The 19,456-nt window shown below is 42.5% G+C and overlaps 1 protein-coding gene across 1 annotated transcript in view; it reads left to right on the top strand.

Moving 5' to 3' along the window:
• trim62.1 (tripartite motif containing 62, tandem duplicate 1) overlaps positions 1-19,456 on the top strand; it is a 97,887-nt gene that overhangs the window by 54,929 nt on the left and 23,502 nt on the right. The window contains exon 2 of the mRNA XM_072245055.1: positions 16,996-17,091. Within this exon, the coding sequence (XP_072101156.1) occupies positions 16,996-17,091 (96 nt within the window). The remainder of the gene's footprint in view (positions 1-16,995; positions 17,092-19,456) is intronic.

Raw genomic sequence — 19,456 nt, forward strand, 5'->3', positions numbered from 1 at the left:
GAGCCTATGATTTGTTGTAAACGTTCTACGGTCGGTGTAGCAAGATTGAGGTTGGATGCACTGCAGTGACTGATTTTGTGCTCCAACTCCCTAAAGCCTTTAAACCATCTTAACAAGTCAGTGTGGTTGAATGCTCACTGCTAGCTTGGTTGAGGTGTAGCTCCAACAACTTTGATCCTTAAGTGTGAGATTTATTCATGGCAAAGTAACTCACTTGATTTGTACCCATCTGTCCATGAACTATTCACTCCCTCTACTGCTAGCACTATATGCTGCAATATATATCTTTCTTTTGCTAATGAATTATTATCAACAACACCCAGAAGCTAAGGATAACCTGTGGGCTGCTTTGCAAAGTAATTACACATTTTGCGTTTGGGCTCTCTTGTGTACAGGAGATGGCCACCAAATGCAGTATACCTGGTTGGATAGTAGGAAGGGAAGCTGATGGAAGGCCAGGTATTGTACTTCCTGTAATAACGCCATGAGGTAGGGGCAAAAGAGCAGACTAGTGAGATCCTTTGAAACACTGATGGGAATCCATATCTGGTGGGTGGGCCCTATTTTTTTTAGAGCCTGAGCAATGGGCTAGTCCACTCTTGTGTAACTTGATTTCTCCAACACAGAAACATGAGGCAGCTGACTTTGCTTTGTGGAGCACTAGCTCAGAGGAGGAGCTTCCTCCTGCCTGCTGCCTCTGTTCATCCCAGTCTGGCTCTGAGCTGTCTGTCAGTGGCCACCTGCATTGCTGCAGTGAGTAAGCTGAAGGAACGAAACCTCGTTTTTCATCAGGGGCAGCTGTTGTGACCACACAACACACTCTCTGACTTCAGATTTATTTCGCAGTTCCTTTCTGTGTCAGATCTGGCCAGTTCCACATGCAATTTGAAATTTGGCTTGGATTTTAAAAAAACTTATTTAATACCTGCAGCCACACGATGCACAAACAAGGAAGCATAATCTGTCCTTTACTGCCTCGTTTGATCATCTGGACTTGAGAAGTTCCCTTTTATTTCTTTCCAGCCCCTTTCTCCACCTTCTCTTCTACCTAAAATAACACACTATTTTCTTCCCTAGTTATGAAGAGACCTGTTAACTCTTTTCTCCACACATATACTGCCTGACTGTTGAATATTTTCATCATTTTCTATTTTTATTTTGTATTTCCCGAATCTGCAATGATTTTGATTTTCATTTCGTGTTTTGTAAAACTTGACTTCCATGGTCTTGATCTATATGCCTCTATTTATGAATCCCAGAATCCTATATGCTTTCATTAACCGCTTTCTTAACCTGTCTGTTATGTTTTGTTGTCTACTTAGTTTTTCTTCCGTGAGACGCTTCACATATGACATGATGGCATGATGACATTTGCTATTCACGTAATTCTTACTTATAATCCATAATAAATTATGTAAACAAAGAATGTTTAAACAATATATTTACAATATTAATCAAATATTACTGAAATATTATATACATAACTCTCCTGCCTGCCTAGCTATAAACTCCAACTCAATATAGAAAGCATCTCAATTTATATACACCTCTATATGTGTAGCAGGGGAGGCCACTCTTCTTGGCAGGTGATGACTGAAACTGCTTTGCAACAAACTATGGTCCACTGTCAGTGACTTAGTGTACTGGAACACCAGTCACATCAACAGTGTGCGAGGCTGTAATGGAAGCAATTGGAAACGCTTCTGGCCACTTTATAATTGCATCCACTACTCTCAAGAGATGTGTGCCCATGAATGGTCTGGAAAAACACACGTGAATCCTCCACTGGGGCAATGCAGGCTATCCCCCAAGGATGGAGAAATGCTGCTTCGGGCCACATCTGGACACGTTGGCAGCCCGAACAGTGCATGGCAAGCTGCTCAATCTCCCTGATCTGTCCCAGGCCACCAGGTAAAGCTTTGAGCCGACGCTTCCATTTTGACCACATCGAGGTGACTGGCATGTAGCTCCTCCAAAACTTTTGCTCTCAGCTTGGATGTTACAATAACTCTCAATCCCCACTTCAGGCAAGGTCAAGTTCATCCTGGCACTGGTAAAAATGGGGGAAGTGGAATTTTTGCTGCACATTCCACCCACCGGGCGGCCATGTAGATCTGAGACAATGTTGGGGTCCTTTCTGGTTTCCCTTACAATCTTCTCTGCTGTAATAGGCAAACTTTCAATTTGCATTAGGGAGAATACATCAAGGGAGTGTCCTTTTTTATGATTTTTTTCAGGTATTCCCTTTTCCAAGGGTAAATGGACGATGATTAGTTGCCTTCTTGAATTTGATCTTGTAATTGTGTCCTCCAAGAAACCGAGCCCATCTCTGTATTGGTGCTGCTACTGTTAGTGGAACACCGTTCTGTTATGATCAGTAATGAGGGTACTCTCTCTCCCATACAAATACTGGTTGAAATGCTTTACACCCCAAGCCATACTCAACTCAACACTTTCTTGAGATTTTGAAGATTTTCCTTGTCATCCTCACTGGTAACAATATTATCATCCAACAAACGTTAAGTGCCTGGGTAGCCTTGCAGCACATGGAGTGTAGGTGCAGATAATACTCCAAAAATAAACCTGTTATAGCAATAAACCCTTTTGTGTGTTTATGCTGAGAAATACTTTGGACTCTTCTTCCACTTCCATCTCTGGGTAGGCCTCAGCTAAGTCCTCTTTGCTGAAATGCTTGGAAAGATGTCCTCTATCCTGGGCAGAGTGTATTGATTTGCTTTCAATACCGGGTTAATGGTGACTTTAAAATCACCACAGATCCTGACAGACCCATCTTTCTTGGCTACTGGGACCATTGGCATTGCCCATGGGCTCCACTAAACCTTGGAAAGAATTCCTTCAGCCTCCATGCGACCTAGCTCACTGGTTATTTTATCACAGGTGGTATAAGGAGCCAGACAGGCTTTGTAAAACTTGGGTGTGGTATTTTTCATCTAACACTATTTTACCCTTGATATATTTGAGTTTTCCAAAGCTATCCTTGAACACTGCTGTGGTGTCATCCAGTACCTTTCTTAATTTACTTTTAGTAGGCCTCATTGTAGGGGATGTGGCATGCAAATGATGGATGGATTTCCAAACAGGTTTTAGTTCTGTCAGCCAATCACAGGGCCACAAAGCTGGCTGTCCTGTTTTTTTTTAACTACCTACAAGCCCAAAGTGGCTTGTTGGTTGTTGTATTTCATTGTTACAAATGTCATTCCCACAGGAGTTATCATTTCTTCAGTATAAGTTCTTAGTTGGATATCTGCAGACTTCAATATTTTTGAAATGCTATTCAAACTTATTTTGTGGAATGGTGGAAACAGCTGAGCCGGTGTCCAATTCCATTTTTAGTTAATTTGGCATTCACTTCTGGTGTAAGGTATTACTTGTCTCTTGTTAATTTTCACATTGTAAATCTCAAGTACTGTGTCACTCTCATCGTGATAGGTGTTTCATCAGCAGTATCCAGAGTAGTGCTGATTTTGAAACTGCAACTTAATTTTTCATCTTGTCCTCTACCCTGTGCAGTCAATTTATTTTTGTCTGCCGCCATGCTCTTTGTATTGCATGTGTCCTACATTGTTTCATTTTCTGCAAGCTTCACCTTTAAAACTACATCGATCTGGTGTATGTGAGCCCCTACCACAATGGTAACACAATTTTTTTGGTTGGGCAGGTTTCTGTTTAGATTCTGCATATTTTTTTTCATGCTCACTTTTATTCCTGACTGCAACTCATTTGCATCCCTGGCTGTTGTTTCCATTGATACAGCAATTTGAACTGCTCTTTTAAACGTGAGTTAGGAGCCAATTTTGAATGCTTTCTTGTGAGATTCCACAAACTAAACAATCTGTCAATGCATCATTAAGCCCATCACTGAACTGATGATACTCAGACAATTTCTTCAGTAAGCTGAAATGGACTCCCCTTCCTTTTGATTCTGCTTATGAAACATAAAATGTTCTGCAATTAACAATGATTTTAGTTCTAAGTGTTCCTGTATCATATTTATAATATCAGCAAACTCATTTTGGCTGGTTTGTTGGAGCACTTAAACTTCCAAGCAAACTGTATGGTTTTCCACCTATTGCACTCAGCAATGCTGGCGCTCATTTTTCATCAGCTATCTCATTTGTGTTAAAATACTGCTCAGTTCACCCAGTTATCTATTGTGCAATCCAATATACCTATCTCTCTAATGTAGCCAGCCATTTCTGATTTTTATTATTATTATCATCACCTGGTACTCAGTGTTTGTGAACCCATGGCTGTACAAATTGCTTATTCATTTTGTCTGTTTTCAGCTTTTTTTTTAAACCTGAATGTCTCTCTCCCCTTCCTAGGGAAAAAATATTGTGCTTCATCAGGTAGGTAGTCAAATTGGGTTCATTTTAAAACTTCCCCATCATCACTGTTATGTTTTTAAACTCCAAAAACTAATTGAAAGAAAAATGCAGGAGCCAGGATGTTGTTTATTTAGTTTTTGTTTAGAGGAGTGCTCACGTATGATGTGGTGCCATAATGATGTATGCCATTCACGTACTTCTTGCATATAACCCACAATGAATTAGCAAGTTATTATCTATGGAAGGGAATAAACATTCAACATTTTGAGCCGAGACTTTATTATATCCCGAAAAGCTTGATCATCAGTTCTCCTCCGTAGATGCTGCCTGATTTATTGAGCTCCTCGAGCATTTTTGTGTGTTGTTTAAGATTTGAAGCATCTGCATAATTTTGTGCCTGTACTCTCAAATCCTTGTTAGAATGTGCCATCTCATTTACGTAGTCTCCTTCTCACTTTCCCTCCGAAAATGTAACGAGGAGATGGTTAGTCTGTTTCCTGTTGGAGATGGTCATTTCCTGGTACAGTTCTGGCCCCAATGTTACTTGTCAATTGTTAGCTATGCCTAAGTTTTATCTCAACTGTGTTGCACTAATTTGCTGAGGCTTCTTCAATAGTGCCTGCAAGTTTTGTAACTGATCTGCCTAGAAGTATGCAAGCAACCAATTCCATCTCTAGTAGGTCCCCCTCCAAACTTGTCGCTGTTATGACTTAGTCTTTTTCCGATTCCCGGACAATCCTGCATTGTCATTATAGAAAGCATCTTTGCAGCAGCTGTTACTGTCTGGTTTGATGCAGCACCTTTCACAGCATACAAAGATCCCAGTGAACTGTCAGATCGGCAGAAAAGGTCATTGGCTGCAGTCTACCATCACTGCAGGACAAAGAAGAGAGCAGGAAAAATCATTGCAGACACTATCTACCCTGAAAACTGCCTTTTCCAAAAGTTCCCTTCTGAAAAGTGCTGTAGGGCTATTAAAACAAAAACTTAATGTCATTATAGAAATTTATTCCTCCGGGCAGTTAATCTGATCAACTATTCTATTCACCCCCCACCCCACCTCTATCAATCACTCCCATCACTGCATTGCACTATAAACATTTAAGCCATTTTTAAAATGATGTTTGCATTGTTAATACGCTGGTATTAATGCACATTTTATTCCATATCAGTATTTTAACCTGTATATAATTCTTTATAATTGTTGAATACTGTTTGCCCTGATGAATTCCTAATACATGTAAATGTACAGTATAGGGTGAACAAAGTTGATTCTTGATGGCCCTGTGGTGGGAGAAAAGCTTCAGTTGGATAGTTTGCAGGAGTTGAAGAAGGGGGACCTCTGACTACTCAGAGGCAGTAATTGCTGTCCTTGCCTTAATGCCTACATCCTGGGAATAGGATGAGAAAAAGCCTCAACTTTACCACAGTATGAGGAGGGAAGTAAGTGGGGTGCACTTGGGCCTTGGAAGGGAGAAAAATAGCTGATCCAGGTGGAACAGTAATAGAGGCCCCAGCCTCAATTAGCTGGTTTAATTAGTCCCAGCTGGATGGTAGTGCTGTACTAAAATTGGCTCTGGCACTTCTAGGCTGGAAGGTAGAAAAATAAACTCTGGTTTGTAATCCTGGTTGTAACGCTGTGTCCGCTGAGAGAATATGCCCATTTATAAATGTCGGCTGAGGGTCAGACTAGGGAGCAAACAGCCTGTTCTTTTCTAGTGCTCAAGTTGGGAACAGTATTGCCTGAGATCAAGTATTCTTGCAAAACACTAGTTCGATCGCAATTGGAGTACTGCGTAAATTTTCACTTTCCATTGTACAGGGAGAATGTGAGTGAGCTGAATGTACTACAGAGAAGAGTCATCAGCATGATGCCTGGAATTGGATGACTCGAGTCCTGGGGGAAGACTGAATAGGTTGGAATTGTTTTCTCTCAGGTGTTGGAAGCTGAGGAGTGGCTTGATAGGGGTGCATACAATTATCAGAGGCAAAGATGGGCTAAACAGTCGGAATATTTTCCCCTTTTGTAGGGATATCACAAATAAGAGGGCATCGGTTTAAATTGTGAGGAAGGAGTCTTGAAAGGGCTTTGAGAAATATTTTTATGGTCAGTAGTTTTCCTCTGGAACTCACTACCAGAGGAGGTTCTACAATTAAGAGATATTTGTCTGGGCACTTAATTTGTCAAGGCACAGAAGGAGCAGACATGATGCAGACAGGTGAGCTCAGTGTAAATGGGCAAAGGAATCAGCATGGATGCAACGGGCTGGAAGTTCTGTTTCTGTGCTGTGCAACTCCGAAGTGATGTTCTGCAGAACTATTTGAAAATCAAAGGGGGGGTTTTCAGATGAAAGGGTTTTTTTTAAACCAAAGAAAAAGCAGGAGAAATTCCGATCGTGCCTCACTCATAACCTGCGGAAAATAACCGAGTGAGTGAATTTCCTCCTCAGACCGAGCTTGCACACCATAAGCAGGTGTTTGTTGCTCTGGAATAATTCTCTCATTGTGTGTTTGTGGAGGTGTAGTGTTTAAGCAATGAGCTGAGTGAGCGTTCAGCTGTGACCACTGTTTTAAAAGCACATAAAGCAGGGGTTGTTGCAGGTTCCAAGAATTGGTCAGTAACTTTATTTTTTTAGGTGCTTCTCTCATGCTCGCACTCTCGCTCACGTTCTCTGGTGTTCTCTTTAAACTCTCTTGCTATTTCCCTTTTTGTGTCCCCTTTCCTGTATTCACTCTTGCTCTCTTGCACTTTGTTTTGCTCTACTGCTTTATTTCTCTTGATACCTTCTCTCTCCCCTCCTCCTCCTCTCCCTCCTCCTCTCCCTCCTCCTCTCCCTCCTCCTCTCCCTCCTCCTCTCCCTCCTCCTCTCCCTCCTCCTCTCCCTCCTCCTCTCCCTCCTCCTCTCCCTCCTCCTCTCCCTCCTCCTCTCCCTCCTCCTCCCCCTCCTCCTCCCCTCCCACCCCCCTCCTCCTCCCCTCCCACCCCCCTCCTCCTCCCCTCCCCTCCTCCCCTCCCCTCCTCCCCTCCCCCCCTCCTCCCCTCCCCCCCTCCTCCCCTCCCCCCCCTCCTCCCCTCCCCCCCCCTCCTCCCCTCCCCCCCCTCCTCCCCTCCCCCCCCTCCTCCCCTCCCCCCCCTCCTCCCCTCCCCCCTCCTCCTCTCCCCCCTCCTCCTCCCCCCCCCCATTAAACAGGACTTGTGCTGTTTGTAATAAGCTGCATGCCTTTTGTGACAATTTTGCAACTTGACTGGATCTCTGGTTTCTATTGCAAAGGAGTCTGTCTCACTGTTTTATAATGTTTTTGTTCTTTCTTTATAATAACAACCTCCATTTGTAGAGCATCTTCAACATGGAGTAAAGAATCAAATCATAAGTGACATCAAACAAAAGAAAAGGCTGACTATTTCTAAGTGAGATATTACAGAAGATGACAAAATGTTGGTTAAAAGGATTGGTATTAGAGAGAATCTTAAAGAAGGAAAGGTAGAAGTTTGGGGAAGGATTTCCAGAGCTTGGAGATGTGGTAGCAGTATATGTGACCACTGGTACTGGAGTGCCTTAAATTCAAAGACAACAATGAACCAAAAACCAAGCATCAGAGTATAATGACTGGGATAAGGAGCTGAGAAATCCCAGAGAAAAGATTTGAAAGCAAAGGTGAAAAAATTTAAAACTGAGATGTTACTTAAGCTGCAACTATGTGGTTAAGAGATGTGTGTGTGTGTGTGTGTGTGTGTCTCTCTCGAAGTAGTAATGTAAGGGATGAGGGATCTAGCCGAGCCCTGTACTTATAAAATTGGATTTAGCTGGTCTTTGAATGGCATGAATTCAAGTCCCCAAACTCTGTTAATTAAGGCACCAGAGTTGATAACAATCCGGTTTGTATTCAGACATCAATGTCATAGCTTAATACAGTATGGAAATGAGTCATTCACCCTATTGGGTTGATGCCAGCTGTAGAAGTAGTCATTTAATCCCATTTACCATCATGTAGTCTATGCATTGGTGATTCAAGTATTGTTTGGAGACTTAGAAGTTGGGAGAGTACTTGCCTCCACACCCACTCGGGCAGTATGATCCTGATTTCTGTGGTGCTCTGAGTGAAAAATAGCTCTTCCCTGTGCACCTTCAAAATCTTACATTTTAACCTAAAGTAATGGTCTGTAGTTTTTGATACATCTGACATCTGGGCACGTAGATAAGTGATTACCTCTTCATCATCTTGTCCATCTATGCTGCCACCTTCAGGGATCCTTGGACTTCTGCACTAAACTTGCTCTGTTCCTTAAAAGTCCTTAAGGCTGTACCATTTTCTTTCTATGTTCTATCCTTACTGATACTCTCAAATTGTATGACCTGCCCCTTGGCAGGATTAAATTCTACTAGTCATTGCTCTGCCCCCTTTAGCAACTGATTGATGTCATCCTGCAGCATACAATTATCCTCTTTGCCATCAAAGTTCAATGTGAATTTGTTATTAAAGTACATGTATGTCACCATATACAATACTGAGATTAATTTTTTTGTAGGCATACGCAGTAAATGCAAGAAACAATAGAATTCATGAAAGGCATACCCAACAAAATGGACAAACAAGCCATGTACAAAAGACAACAAATTGCCAATGCAAAAGAAGGAAAATAATAAAAAAGCAATAGGTATTGAGTACGTGTGATGAAGAGTCCTTAAATGTGAGTCCATAGGTTTTGGGAACAGTTCAGTGATGGGGAGAGTGATGTTATCCCCTCTGGTTTAAGAGCCTGATGGTTGAAGAATAAATGACTGTTCCTGAACCTGGTGGTATGTGCCCTGAGGCTCCTGTACCACCTTCCTGATGGCAGCAGTGAGAAGAGAGCATGTTCTGGGTGGTGGGGGTCCTTGATGATGGATGCTGCTTTCCTGTAACAATGTTCTGTGTAGGTGTGCTCAATGGTGGGGAGGGCTTTACCCATGATGGACTGGGCCATACCCATTACTATTATTGGATTTTCTATTCAGGAGCATATTATGCTGTGATGCAACTAGTCAATATACTCTCCACCACACATCTATAGAAGTTTGTCAAATTTTTAAATGTCATGCTGAATTTTCAGAAACTTCTACGGCGGCAGAGATACTGCCATGCTTTCTTTGAAATGGCATTTACGTGCTGGACCCTGGCCTGATCCTCTAAGATCATAACACTGAGGAATTTAAAATTGCTGACCCTCTCCACCTCTCATTTCCCTTGATGAGGACTGGCTCATGGACCTCTGATTTCCTCCTCATGAAGTCACAGACATAACTATAAAGTGAATAAAGTTGGGGGCTAAGCATACAGTCTTGTGGTGGACCTGCAGTGACGGAGATTGTTGAGGAGATGTTGTTACCAATCCAAACTGACTGGGGGGTCTGTAAGTGATGAAATCGAGGATCTAATTGCACAAGGAGGTATTGAGGCCAAGATTTTGAAGCTTTGAGGGACTGGTGGTATTGAATGCTGAGCTGTACAACAGCATGGCCAAGTTTGTGTTTTCTGGAAAGTTGGTCATGCTTCACACATTCACCTTCAGCTTAATGTAGAAATAAAAATAAATGTAGAAACAGAAATTCAGGGTCCCAGCACTGATCCCTATGGTACCCTACTGGCTTTGAGCTTTCAATCACAAAAGCAATCTTCACCCTCTGCCTCCACTACAAGTCAGTTTTAGATCTAGTTCATCAACATGAAGTACATTGACCTCTTTGGACCAGTCTCCGAAGTGGGGCATTTTTAATGCCTAAATGAAGTGCACATAGACTGCATTAACCATACTGACATCGTCAATATATTTTGTTACTTCAAAAAAAATTGCACAAATTGGTCAGGAAGGAAATGTACCCACCAAAACCATGTTGTTTATTTATTATTATTATTTGTTTTTGTATTTGCGCAGTTTGCCTTTTCAACTTTTGTTGTTTCTCAGTCTTGTTTGTGTGTAGTTTTTCACTGATTCTCTTTCTTTTTTCTACTGTGAACGCCTGCAAGGAAATGAATCTCAGGGCAATATATGCTGACATGCCTATAGTTTAAGTTTACTTCATACTTCTGAACTTGAACTTTTCCACTTCAGAAGTTTTCCAGTAAATCTCTGATATTAGATATGACTCTGTGAGGCCTATAAATGCCATGCTCTAATAAAGGTACCTCGTCCGTGAGTCATCTGGCACCTTATCTGTAGCCAGTGATTTTAAAATAAAACAACCGTTATGGGGGCTCCAGCAGTCTCCTCCTTTGCCTATCATGGCAGCCAGTAATACATCTCATCAGGCTCACGGAGTGGGGTGGAGTTCGTAATCAGTGAATGGAATTTATTGAGTTTCTGAGGAAGTGAAAGAAATCCTGTTCCTTTGGTATTTGCATTGAAGGAGGATTAACCTGTAAAGCGAGTGTGTTTTCTCTCTCCACAGATACTACCAGATCTGCTGGTTATCCCTGGCATTTTCTGTTCTTAATTTTGTATTTCCTGTGCTTTTAAAGCATTTTTAAAAAAATTTACTATTTCAACTTTGGAGGTGCTAGTTAAAGAATTGTAGAGTTGATTCTTTTGTGCATGTATATACAAAGGGTTTAACAGTTGCCTCTAGCATGAGAATGCATGGCTGTTCTGTTCCCAACATTCTGGGTGGAATGCTTCAGCCCTGTCATGGGAGTATGGCTTTTACTTGAAGTTTTGAAGGCCTCTTGGCAGCTGGTAACCTGCTGTATGGTCTAATCCTTTTGGAATCGCTTCCTATTCTCAAGGGTCAAACAGTTGTTGATGTATTAAGAAAAGATCAGAGCTTAAATTTTATATGGATCCTTTTGCATAATCTCAAGTGTAATACGAGGCACGATTGATAAGTTTGTGGCTTAAGGTAGAAGGAGTCAATATTAGAAAACCTAGCACACTTATTTTTCCTACATTTACACACTTAGTCCAGCGGTCGTGGAGCATACGGATCCCTTCTTTGTAGAAGTCGGTGTCTTGGACCTCCAGAATGCAGTTCACAGCAGGGGTGATTGATACGTTCATGGCTTAGGTAGAAGGAGATGAGTTATAAACTTCAAACTTTTTGCAGTTTCACTCAAAGAGTTGAACTGCACGTGCATGTAATGAGAGCTGTCTAACTCATCGCCTTCTACCTTAGGCCACAAACTTATCAATCACCCCTGCTGTGGACCACTTCTATAAAGAAGGGATCCGTATGCTCCACGAGCACTGGACTAAGTGTGTACATATAGGAGGGAACTATGTTGAAAAAGAAATGTGCTAGGTTTTCTAAAATTGACTCCTTCTACCTTAGGCCACGAACTTATCAATCACCCGTCGTAATGTTGTCGTAGAGCAGGCAGCCATTGAGGTGGAGCAGGCTCCCACAGACCCTGAGGTGATAATAGAAAATGAAAAACTAGATGCTGAAAACATTAACCAAAAACAGAGAATACTGGATTTAGCAATCTGACTGTTCCTCTTTCCATAATTGCTGAGTGTTTGTTGATTCTTCCATAATGTCGGGGCAATCTATTGTTTGTTTTCCCCCTTTTGGAAAGGCCGATTTAAGGACATCATCTAGGACCTGGAGAATTACTCCCTGCTCTTCCTCAGCACAGATCGATGTGGGACTCTCAGCACTAGAGTTCAGCCTAGAACTTTGGATTTGGGTCTTGACAAAGGCCTTGAGCCCCACTAGCTTTTAAAGTGAGGAAGAGCGTGGTCGAAGTGGGATTTCAGCTGGCGCAATAACTACCTCTGTTTTGTCCAACATGAATTCAATTCCTTGCTGAGTCATAAAAGCCGACCCCATTTTAAATTTGCCCTTCCAAAATGCTAAGCATGTGGCCCTCTGGTGATGACTCATACTGTCTATAGAGCTGCTTGTGTATGACACACTCCGGCTGGTGAGCTGTTGTGGGCTCTGCAAGGTGCTGGCTGGGATGGAGGGGAGAGGTCACCAGTTGTTTCTGCAATCTGTTGAGTTCTTATTATGACACAGGGACCAGGAGCAGACTGCAGCCTCGACTGGTAAGCTCCCTGCCAACCACCACCTTCACGGCTGTTGCTAGAGTGCTTCCCAGCCTGGGGTCCACAGACATCTTAGTTAATGGTAGGGGTTCATGGCATTAAAAATAAGATTGGGAACCCCTCCCCTGGAGGCTTGCTGGTTGGTTGACGAGCTGTGACCGTCAGAGGGCAGTCTGTGCCTTTGAGAGGCAGTATTTTGCTATTGGTTTATTATTGTTACACATACCAAATACAGTGAAAAGCTTGTCATGAATACTGTTCATGCAGGTCAAATCATTACACAGCTGACTGAAGCAGAGCAAGGTAAAACAATAACCATGCAGAATAAAAATCAAGCTACTGAAAAAATGCAGTGCAGGTACATAATAAAGTGTAAAGTCAGAATAAGGTACATTGTGAAGACGAGAATCCATCTTGTCCTAAAGAGCCTGATAACAATGGGATAGAAGCTGTGTGTTGTTAACATGCAAAACCCAAGACAGAATGGTTGGCTTGAATGGTATGGGCTGAAGGGCCTGTTTCTGTGCTGAAGAGGTTTTCAGTGATCCTCTTCCCACCCTCCCTATCCAGGCACTCCAACCCCCAGCAACGGCACTTGTCTCCTCTACTCCCACCACACCACTCCACAGTGGAACAAAACATCCTCTCGTATCTCGTATCACACTATCGTGGCTGACAAGTGAAGTCAGGGCCAAAGTAAAAGCGAAAGAGAGCGCATACAAAGTAACCAAAGCTAGTGAGAAGATAGGGATTGGGAAGCTTTTTGAAGACTTGCAGAAGGAAACTAAGAAAGTCATTAGGAAGGAAAAGGAAGCCTAATAATTCATTTCTCTGTGACATTGGAATTCCTTTTTGTGCTACGGATGGGATGAGCATTCCTAGTTTCCACCTAGTAATTTGTTTCTCTCTGATATTGAAATTCCTTTCTGTGCCATAGATGGGATGTCCTGATGCCACAAAACAATCTGGGGAAACCCCACTTGGAGCATTCTACACAGTTCCATCGTCTGGACCAGGAAAATGATAGGATCATAAAGTGACAACAGATATCCTTCAGACCACTAAGCCCCCAGTTATACTCATCCTAATTTATTCTCTTCACTTTCCCATAAATCCTTTTTTTTTCCCCCTCCCAGTTTCTACAACTTGCCTACACACCAGGTGACCATAATCAACTAACCACACTTCCTTTGGATGTGGGAGAAAGTTGGGACACCTGGAGGAATTCAGAGTCACAGGTAGAGCACGTAAAATCCACATAGGCAGCAGGGAGATCAGGATTGAACCCAGGTCCCTGCAGCAGCACCACTGTCCCACTCAGGTTTTTAAATGCTCAACAGGAATTCTGGGCAAAATCCCATCGAGAGCAGTGCTGGAATATCTGGTTAGCATTTGCACCAGTTCTGGCATTGTAGGTTTTTGCAAATAAAATGCCATGAGATATTTTATGTTTAAAGAAAAACTGCAACTCATTAATTGGAGTCCAAACACTGAACACAAAGCGTGCTTAAAAAAATAATGTCAACAAGTCAGACATTGACTGAGTTGGAGTTCCCTTAAAGTGAACTCCAACTCAGTGTCGGTGGTTGTGAATTATGTAACTGGTGGAAAAGTACATTACAAATATGTATTATCATATTTGTACCCCTTCCTGGAGCTGTTGGACTCTGGCACTGTCCTATCCTTTCCAACTCCTGAGCAGATCGAGGTGCGATTTTACTGGCACTGACAGTGTGCAACAGGTGGTTCCTCACAGCTATTGAGGCTGTTAACTCCTTTCAAAGCAACCGCGATATCAACAAGGGATTGGTGGGTGGGGCATGAGATCCCAGAGCTGGAGTTCCCCTTCACAGGGTTCATCACATGATCAACAGGCGGAATCGTGCCCTCGTGCAGATAGTTGTCGTCAAGACGTCAATTTGAATATAATTGGCACTTCATTCCATTTTGTTTTATTAGGAATGGAACAAGATGTACACAGGCAGAAGAGATTCTGCAGATGCAGGAAATCTTGAGAAGCGCATACAAAATGCTCGAGGGACTCGGCAATCCTGATGAAGGGCATTGGCCTAAGCCATCAACTTTTCAGGTCCCTCCATAAACACTGCCTGACCTGCTGAGTTCCTTCACCGTTTTGTGTGTGTTGCACTCTGTGCACCACCTTTCCTAAAAAAACAAGAAACACATTGAAATTATGATCTCCAAAACATGTTATCTAGTTATTAGCAATTTGCCGTTTGCGTTGTGTATGAATTGGCTGCCACCACTCCTTGTATTTTAGTAGTTCCAGCTCATTGGTTGTACTAAGCTTATGGTCTAAACCTAAATTAATCTTTCATACTAATCACTCGCTAATTCTTTCCCCCACCTGATACAAAATGAGGGTAAGTGATTTGTGAAGACTTGTTTGCTCATAAGCTCTGTAATTTAAGTACACACCTTCTGTGTTCTTAGTCAAGCAGCTTGGTTTTTTTGTGTCAGGACGTGGTGATCTGCTCCCTGTGGTCGGTGCTGTTTCATATTAACCAGTTAAACTGCTGGACCTCCGTGATCCTTGTTATTTAGGAATGGGCAATAAATACTTATTCGTGGTGCTTGCATCTAGTAAATAAATATATTAGAAAATAAACTTTAGTTGCTCAAAAGCAGCACATAAATGCTGGAGGAACTCAGCAGGTCAAGCAGCGTCTATGGAAATGGACAGTCGATGTTTCAAGCCAAGGCCCTTCTTCAGGACTGAAGAACATACTTATTCAGGGCTTAGTTGGTACTTGTTTTGGAACAGAACAGTTGATTTATATAAAAGATGGTGAAACAGCTTTTCTTTTTTCTCTCAGCTCCCGCGTGCTGAACTGTTTTCACCCTTTCAGCCACCTCTCTGTCTTTGGCGATCTAGTGCTTTGTGAGAGGGAATCTCCTTTCAGTATGCCTCCGAACAATTGTCCTGCTTGAAATCCTGCTGTTTTCCTGTATCACCTGACAGTATTGGTCAGTTAATATCTCTTCTAAATTCCCTAATATAATAAATAACTTCTGATTTTAATTTGGTTAATTGGTGAGTAACACAGAAACATAGCTAGTAGCATGCTGCTGTCTCATAACATCAGTGGCTACAGTTCAATCCTGACCTCTGGTGCTGTCTGTACGGAATTTGCATGTTCTCCCTGTGACTATATGGTTCCACATCCCAAAGACTTGTAGATTTTTGGCTGCTGTAAACTGTCCTTGCTGTAGAATTGGTTCCATTCTGGAAAGATGATATTAAATTCTGTTTTCACAGAGGGCTGGCTTTTGTGCCAGCTAAGCTGTGGAGGGTGGCAGTGGGGAGGATGCAAGAATTGATGGGGATGTAGGGAGAGTAGTTTGCTGAGAATATTAGTTGAGGGAATGGGATTGCTGTGTGAGCTGGAACAGGCCTGAAGGCTCGAAGTTGCCTCCTATGTTACAGGGAATACAAAATTATTGATTTTTAATACTCAAAGTTCAAAGTATTTATATAAATGATACAACTTTGAGATTAGTCTTGTTACAGGCAGCCACAAAACAAAGAAACCTCAAAAGAACACATTAAAACAAAATTGTCAAGCACCCAATGCACAGAGAAGAAAAAAAAATTGTGCAATCAATAAGAGTAAGCAAATAGCTTCAGAACTGAAGTTTTATGAAAGCCAGGCATCACTGCCGCCAGGGTATGCCACAATCCCAGTTCAGCACAAAGCCGAGTAAACATCGTGAGATCACGGACACGAAGCCAGGCATCACTGCCGCCAGAGTAGGCCACAGCCTTAGTTCAATTTGGAGCTGAGTAAATGTTGCAGAGCAGTGAGCAGGGCCAGCCCTAGACTTTCCTCTGGTCCCGATGCCCTGACCTTTTCAATCTGGCCCCGGCACTTAAATTGTCCAAATATCAGGCTCCTTGCTCGGATCACCTGGGCCCTGAACTCTGTCGCCATGATTCGACCCTGAACTCTGCCGCCATGATTCAGCCAGTACCTGACCTTTCCATTTCGGCTTGATGCTTAAATCCATCAGACGTCGGGACTATCCTCGCTCTCGGGAACGCCACGACTCTGCTTCAACTGTGCCTCCGCTTCCGCTTGCCTGGACCATGTCTTCCCTCCACTTCCGCCACCCTCGCTTCAGTTTTCCTGACCGTTTCTCACCTCCGCTTCCACCGCCGCTCACCTTTCCATCATTAGTGTTGATCATTATTAATAGAGTGTTAATAGTAAGGTATTTAGTAGTTTGATTTGTGTTTTTTTTTGACGTTGATTAGTAGCTGCTGGGCATCACCAGCGCCATCTTAAATTGGAAGTATTGTGTTTGTGTTTACACATACGTCTCCATTCACCTACTAAATTCAAGAATATTGTGTTTAAAAGGATGTCTCTTTGGCCTTCAGGAACAAACATTAAACTATGCAGTACAATTAATTCTTCAGCTTTCAATGTTTGTCTAGGTTTTACTAATGGAATTTTTGTAGTGGAGGAGAATGACCTTGTGAGTCTTTAATAATTTGTTTTGATTTGCGGGATCAGAACCCCCCCTCCCCCAATCAATTCAAATTTCTCCGGTAATCTCTGTGTATCAGTGAGACTTGTTTCCTTTGTTTTTAAATTACAGAGAGAGTTGAAAGATCAGTTTGAAGCTTTGCAGGACAGTGAGATTGGACATAAACAGGCACTGCAGCTTCTGAAGCGCCAGCTCTCAGAGACGAAGGTAAGCCTTGATTAATGCATTTTCATTCTCACTTTTTCTCACCCTTTGGAGGCTCCAGGTTTCTGCTGTGCTAGCACCACAGTTCCAAGCGCAGCCTCTCTGAGAATATGGCTGGCAGCTTGTGGCAGAGTTTAGTCTGAATTCATTCCATCTAAAGGAGAAATATTTATTTATACAGCCATGTGTTATATGCTCAGGACATTGCAAAGCCTTTCCCAAATCCTTTTGATGCCCAGTCATTGCTATCCTGTGACAAATTTGGCAGTAAAATTGTACTCATAAAATCCGGCAAATAACAATTGGACAAGGACCAAGAGTCACTCAGCCCCTTGAACATGTGCTGTCATTAAACTGGTTAATGGCTGATCTGCGCTCCAGCTATATTTACTCTCTTTTCCCTATTTCCTTTGATACACTTGCCTAAAAGAGTTGTCTGTGACTCAGTTTCCTCGGAGCCAGATGTTTGTGTGCTGAAGTTCCCCTTTGGAGCTAGATTAAAATCTAGGCTGACGCTCACAGTACGCTGCTGAGTATTGTACTGCCAGAGGTGGCATCACGTTTTGGGTGCCCATTAGCTCCTGTCCTTTCAGGACAACATTAAAAAAAACTCTCCTGATGCAGTTTTGTCGTGCTCCCTCTCTAGCATTTTGACTGCCATTTAACCCTCAGTTAACTTCTCCAAAAGGAAACGGGTGATCTGATTGTGGGCTGTTGTTGTGCATTCCTTGCATTGCAATGAAGAGTACATTTCGGAAGTACTGCATTGCCCATGTAATACTGGAATGTCCTGAGAATGACTGCTGGATTGATGCTCGTTTTTAGCAGCTTATTAATTTGACCAGTGGGTCTTGTGCATTGTATTACTGGTTGGATGATGAATGTTGGCTAGGATGGCAGTCACACTCTTCACTGCTGTACTTGAATGTTATTTAACTGAAAATAAAACCTTAGCTGATTTCTCATCTGATATTCCATGTGACATCCCTCCTAACAACTTTCCATCACCAAAGATCCTCACCACCCAGGCCAGGCTCTTTTCCCATTGCTGCCACCAGGTAGAAAGTACAAGAGCCTCAGGACTGGCACCACCAGGTTCAAGAACATTTACCACCCCTCAACCATCAGGCTCTTGAACAAAAGGGGATAACTACACTCATTCCATTTCTGGTGTTCTCACAACCGATGGTCTCGCTTTAAGGACTCTTTTATCTCTATTTCATGCTCCTATTATCTATTGCTTTTTATTCATATTTATGTTGCACAGCTGGCTGTTCATTGATCCTGTTTACATTTGCTGTACTATAGATTTGGTAAGTATGCCCACAGGAAAAAGAACCTCAGGGTTGTATGTCATGATATGTATGTACTCTGATATCAATTTTACTTTGAACTTTGGAGCAACAACCAAGATTGTGCTCAAGTCCTTGAGCAGGGGTTGAAGCTCTGTTGTTTCATGTGGATTTTTCCCTCTGATTTGATTGTTCTGGAATGAAGCTTAAGATGAATTGAACCTTATCCACTTCTTCCTGTAATAATTTCAGGCATTAGTTACAGTCTCTTGTTCTGCTTCTGCATTCGGGTTCCATTGAATTTAAAGGATTGAACTGAGATTTTGAAAGCTGCATACAATGCTTGGGCATTGACTTGTTGCACAAACTCATCCTAAGGTGTCTAACATACTGTAAAGGGCAAATGAACAGCCTCTTCTGCTGAACAGGACCTGTCTGGGAAGTGGCCCGAGGAGGGAAGGACCCAAGTAGTTTTGATGTTCTCCTACAATCATCTTCAGAACTGATTACTAAAATGGACATGTTCACCAATATTTTGTAGGGAAGCTCTGCTTCGACAGACTTCAATGTCTCTGGTGAATATAGAGCAGATCCAGTTGCTCTTGAAGCCTGCTCCTAGTTCGTACCAGGCTAGCCTGGAATTCCACGACTGCCCTTGGTGTCAAGGGGTGAAGGAGAAATTTAATCAGGATCTTTACACCCTACTGTGACAATGTGAGTGTGTGTGCATGTGAGCTGTAGCCAACACACCCTTTCTTAGGTGCAGCCTTGAGTTTCCCTCGAGTCCTAGATGCCCCTCTGCACTTTGGAGGCAAAACCATTGAGAGGCAGATCCTCCTTGAACGAGTGAATAAAACTGCTAGGAAACTATGTAAGTATTGAGAAGGATCTTAGGTCAATCAGCCAAAGCTATCACCACTAAGGTACTTTGTGCATGCTGAAATTTTGCATTAGCTACAGTTTTCTGAACCTCCCACTGCTCTAAGTACCAGCTCCCATCTGCTGCCTTGGCGAGATGTCATTTCTTTCTTGTGCAAGGTTCAGATGAAAGATGATCGGTATGAGACATTAACTCT

Source organism: Mobula birostris, chromosome 27 (genome assembly GCF_030028105.1).
Source record: "Mobula birostris isolate sMobBir1 chromosome 27, sMobBir1.hap1, whole genome shotgun sequence".
In the NCBI taxonomy this organism is placed as follows: domain Eukaryota; kingdom Metazoa; phylum Chordata; class Chondrichthyes; order Myliobatiformes; family Myliobatidae; genus Mobula; species Mobula birostris.